Here is a 5,895-nt window from a genome sequence, read left to right as displayed (position 1 = left end):
TTACAAAATTTTTTTATCTAAACTTAATTTTAATAATTTAATTAATAATAATAACTAATTATTTTTAACAGTTAATTTAATTTTACCAATTTTATTACAGATACTGCAATGGGTTACAAACTTAATTCACAAAAGAACTGCAAAGTCGATTACGTCGAGGCTGTAGATAAGTAAGTTAAATTTGATTTTTTTAATGCTTCTGTATTCAGGTTTTTTTATACAATGTACATATCGAATCCTATTTTTTTAAAATATCTATTTCTAATTTTTAGAATTGCATCTATTGTGCAGATGCGCTTCACAAATGTATGGTTATCATTAGATTCAATTTTCAAGTTAACTAAGACGGGTAAAGAACACGACCGTTCAATTCAAATCATACAGGACTTTGTCAACAAGGTAATCATTATTCTAAACATAGATAGTTAAAGCCTTCGACTTATCTTCAACAGCTGCTCCAGTTTTTTGAGAGATCTCGAGTAACATTATTGCCACAAATAACAAAGATTAACGCTATCTCATTACTACCTATTTTGTGTACAAGATTAATCACTAAAATTTCAGTTCAGGTCAATTTTCGTTTCAAATTTAGACTCGCATGTTCGTGAATGGAAAAAAAAAAAGATAAATACCTCTTTTCTTCAGTGCAGTTGCTCTCATTTCATTGTACTCGTACATTATACAAAGAAAATCATTGTATTTTAATTTCCTTCTATAGTGAATTCAATCTTGGACTTTTTCAAACACATGTTTTAGATCAGAATAGTAAGAAAGAATAGTAAGAAAACTGACTTATAATATTTCTCCATTCTCAATATTTTACTTGCAAATAATACGCGATAATATTTAGAACAATCTAATCTTCAGGTAATCGTAAAAAGAAAAGCCGAATGGAAACTCAACAGCGATAACAACTCCAACAAATCATCGAAGAAGAGACAGGCCCTGCTGGATTTATTATTGCAAATATCACAAAATGGCACTGTCCTTTCGGACGAAGACATTTGTGAAGAAGTAAATACTTTTATGTATGCTGGACACGATACATTGGCCACCACCATATCATGGACACTTTATGCGCTAGGACGACACCCTGAATATCAGGTATTATTCCTTTCTATATTGTATTATCAATGCTATGTTTAATTCTAATACACGATAAAATCTAATAAATAGGGCATTTGATATATATGTCTCTGATATAATTTTTAACAACCTTAAGAAAATTATATTTTAACATTTCGTCCGAATTAGATATATTTCTTAAATTATAAAATTAATTAAAAAGATGCAGAAGATCTAATTGAAAATGTTATCTTTTTCTATTTTTAACATTAATTTAACTGTAGCGCTTTCTTGTTTTATTTTTAGGAAAAAATTTTAGAGGAATACAATGTGCTGGACACGGATGAAATTACATTGGAGAATATACAAAAATTAACATGGTTGGAAGCCTGCATTAAGGAACAGTGGAGATTATATCCTGTGACCCCGCTTATAGCAAGGCAAATTTACAAACCAATTGAAATAAGTAAGTACCTCACTGTTGTGAGTATTGCGAAAGAAAAGTGGTACCGGAAACCAGGTCCGCTGGTGATGTCGGAATTATACGCGAACAATCACGAGAAGTCAGAAGGTGTCGAAAAGAATAGAGAATTAAAGCGATGTACAATGAGATGTGCTGCTGAGCTTTATTCGAAGTCAACTGAACTTGATCGTTAAGCGATAGGTATACACACGTATCGAGAGATATCCTTCGCTTCGCGAGAACAAAGGAAAGGTTGCGAATGTATATATCGTGTGACACGAAGTAAACAGCTGATCGGTAGAACACTATCATGAATTCTGACAGTGTCGGTACCGGTAACAAGCGCGGTTTGAACAGAATAATTGTCGACGGAAATAATCGTTGAAAGTAAATCGATAACAAGCACACATGTTTGATAATATGAGTTATATGAGTCTGAATATAATATGCCGATGTAAAATAATTCGCGTAATGAACATTTACTGAGTTTAGTCTAAACACTCGCATATCTTCAATTTCCAAAATATTCCAAATATCAATTATACCATTTTATATTAATCAATATTATATCAAAATTATTACAATTATTGATTATCACATGGATCAATATTAATAGAGCGTTGTATCGAGTATTTTATCAAGTAATTGTTAGAACAAATAACTTTAAAATGCGATGAATAGCTATTATCTAATCAACAATCGCGTAATGCACATAAAAAAGTCTTATTTACATGAAATGTCTTTTATCTGTTTTTAGTGGGCAATCAAATTCCACCTGGTTCGACAGTTCTCATCAACTCCTATTTACTACATCGTGACGATCGTTATTTCCCAGAGCCGCACATTTATCGTCCGGAGCGATTCTTGCCCGGTAGTCCCAAATTACCTCCTTACGCTTTTATACCCTTTAGCGCTGGCTCGCGCAATTGCATCGGCTGGAAATTTGCCACATTAGTAGTTAAAGTAGCCATCTTATCACTGCTGAAAGCATTCCGTGTGGAAGCTCTCGATAAAGAGGACCAATTGCGTTTTATATCCGAATTAGTGTTGGTCAACGCAAACGGACTTCGTCTTAAAATCACACCGCGTTAACATTCTTCTTTTTCTATGTCCTAAAATGGATTTCTGACTACGATTCAGCAAACAGGATCAAGGGAAGTTTTACAACTGTTCGGAACCGATTTGATTTTCTAGATAGAAAGATAGAAAAAAATTTTTTAAACAAAAGTACGGTTTCAAGAATACTTTAATATTGTGAAGAAAAAAAATTTTTTTTTAATTTTTGTGTTAACAATTGTTAAACAAAAAAATTAAAAAAAATTTTTTTCTTCACAACATTGAAGTACTCTTGAAACCGTACAACTTTTGTTTAAAAAATTTTTTCTATCTTTTATACTTCCGATGATATTCGCCTCGAAAGAAAAATACCGTTTTTTTTTTCAAAGGGGTGTTTCACCCCTTAAACATGAGTTAGGGCACGTATAAAAAAATACGTATCTCTTAGATTTTCGTTTTTAATAACATATTTCATGGAGAATCAAATCGGTTCCGGACAGTTGTGAAACTTCCCTTGTAAGATCCAGTGGATTGCTTCCTCGGAGCGTAGGAAGTTTCTATACTGACTCAACACGATGAGCGTTCCAGCATATCTACGAGACTCTCGTACAGTCAAGTATTTAATTATTATACACTCGTGCACATCGTTCTTTGAATCAACAAAGACGGCTGATAATGATAAATCTAAGGAAAAAACAAAATTTGTAATTTTAATTATTCATTAATTGAAGTCTTGTCTCCCCAGAGTAAGTAATTTTAATTATTCATTAATTGAAGTCTTGTCTCCCCAGACAAGAATAATTAAAATTACTTTACTATCGGCCATCTTTATTGATTCAAAGAACGTTGTGCACGAGCGTAAAATAATTGAATGCCACTTCTGTTTGTAGAAGCTGGTGATGATGTACTTTGTTGAGCCAATATAGAAACTTCCTATACGCCCAGAAGACTTTTTTATATCAAATATATGTATACTAAAGCTAAAATATATTAAATATACTAAATATATACTAAAGATATACTAAAATATATTAAATGTACTAAAGATATATACTAAAGATAAAATTAACAAAATATAAGCGACGTTCCTGTTAATATTTTTGATTTATCACATAAAGAATAGTATAATATATAATATATGTGCATATAATGTATATTACTGAAATTAAATAAAACATTTTAAAGTATCTTTCTCTTATCTATACATTTTTTACATGACCAAAAACTTGAGATCTTTTTATTTTTTAATTGTGATATTGAGATCTTGAATAACACAATCACAATCACAAAAGCATAGTTAGTAATGATCATAGAGAATGGACTGCGCGATCCGTGTGTTAAAATGATCAATAAAAGTAAGAGAGAGGGATCGTGAAAGACGGCCATCTCTATTTCTTTTCATTCAACGGTGTAATGGGAGAGAAAATGAGAGGGAGATTGGCCGCCTTCAACGGTCCCTCTCTCTCATTATTGTCAACATATTTGAATACTACTTACAATTAGATACGGATCGCGCAGTCCATTCTCTATATCTTTGGTAATGATCCTTATAATCATATACATAATACTCTTTTCTTCGAATCTGAATTTCATAAAAGTTTTAATATTAATTTGTAGGTTTGACATAGTATTGCCATACTTCTATTAACAGAGTCAATAAAACGTTTATCGATCTCTGTGTATGTATATATGTACAATATTCCTTTCATAAGAACAAACAAGCGCCTGTTTAAGATCAACTCTATATTATGTAACATATCAAATTCAACCTTCTTAATCTCAAAGTCAATAATTTCCTCTAATGTTCTTGTGTGCTGAGCATAAAGTGAATGTGATATCAGTGTTAGCCGATTGAGTTTGTAATAATTTCAATTTAATATCTGTAATATAGCTTGGACAGAGTGTGTATGAATTATTAACATTATCATTCTATACAGGACGACAACTTAAACAATTTGAACAAATTTTAGCCTTGATTTTACAATTATGCAATATTTGTAATTTTAGCATAAATCATGTAGCAATTTGCTTTGTGTTCATTTTTTGCTCATTATAATTTATCTACTCAGATATAACTTTCCTAAAATTTTAGAAGGAAATTTTTTAGACAAAAATTGTATTTCGAAAAAAATTAATTTTTCAAAAGAATCAAGAAAGAGCATGGGCAATAGGAGTCAAAACGCGGAAAACGTTGCGCAAATAATACGACTATAAAGCGTAAAAAACTTCTTTATTTGATAAACGCGCTTACGTGTTTCGGCTCATTTTTTAGCCTTCTTCAGAGACAACATACATTCACGTATATAAAAAGTAACAAAGATTAATTTGTCATAGTGAGCTCCCCCGTATCGAGAATATAATTGTCAATTTGAATACAGATAAAAATAAAAGAAAGAAAAAAGAAAAACGAAAAAAAATTTTTAAACATATCAAATGTTTTTTTAAGATCATCAATATCACTGCTATATTTTTATAGAATTATATGATTTTTTAATAAAATATTCCTTTAATTAATAATTCTGCATATAAAATATATACAAATATAAAAGATTTTAAGTGGCTAAATTAAAACATATGAGTCAAATATAATATATGTATAAGATTAATTGTATAAGATAATATTAATTGTACAATTTTTTTCAGAAATATTATACTATATAGGATGTTCCAAAATTCACAATTCAATATACTACAGTAAGAAAGCTTTTTCAAAAAATTAAGCTTTCAAAAAGTTATTTGTAAATTTTTATTTTAAACGATAGTTTATGAAATAATAAAGCTTTAATTATGGACAATTATGGACTACGTTTAAGCGCTGAAGTGCGCGCTTATACTAATATATCTATTATCGCACCGCATATATTTATGATGACAGATGGCCGTTTAAATGTAATCTATAATCGCGCGACTGTATTTCAATCTTAAAATATAACTATATTTGTTAATTCAAATCTCTTTCAAAAATTAAAAAATCCAGAATGCAAAAGGAAAAAATACGTATATATAATTTCTCATCATTAATTGCTGACGTAATTCAACAAGGTTGCAAAAAACACGTATTTCCAATAAAAAGACTTACGAATATCATCTGAATGAAAAAACATATTGAATAACCCAGACAGTACAGAATATTTATGATAAATATTTATTAAAATTCATTTTTTTTAATGTTATATAAATATTTCATATATATTTTATATACAGTTTTATTCGAAATATTATTAAAATATAGACTAATATTTATGATAAAATAAATAAATATTTCTAACAAGTATTTTTTACTTGGATTATAATGTCTCATTAAGTATTTT

The 5,895-nt window shown here is 29.5% G+C and overlaps 1 protein-coding gene across 1 annotated transcript in view; it reads left to right on the top strand.

Annotated features, from left to right (window-relative positions):
* The window catches only part of LOC108724289 (cytochrome P450 4c3), a 25,192-nt gene extending 22,492 nt beyond the window's left edge, over positions 1-2,700 (top strand). The window contains exons 5-9 of the mRNA XM_018450599.1: positions 101-170; positions 273-399; positions 868-1,104; positions 1,372-1,531; positions 2,286-2,700. Coding sequence (XP_018306101.1) covers positions 101-170; positions 273-399; positions 868-1,104; positions 1,372-1,531; positions 2,286-2,620 — 929 coding nt within the window. The 3' untranslated portion in view covers positions 2,621-2,700. The remainder of the gene's footprint in view (positions 1-100; positions 171-272; positions 400-867; positions 1,105-1,371; positions 1,532-2,285) is intronic.
* The last annotated feature ends 3,195 nt before the right edge of the window (positions 2,701-5,895 follow it).

The sequence above is a fragment of the Mycetomoellerius zeteki genome, unplaced genomic scaffold, assembly GCF_001594055.1.
Source record: "Mycetomoellerius zeteki isolate Tzet28-1 unplaced genomic scaffold, Tzet1.0 scaffold288, whole genome shotgun sequence".
NCBI classification, from domain to species: Eukaryota; Metazoa; Arthropoda; class Insecta; order Hymenoptera; family Formicidae; genus Mycetomoellerius; species Mycetomoellerius zeteki.
This window is presented reverse-complemented; position numbering and strand designations above follow the sequence as displayed.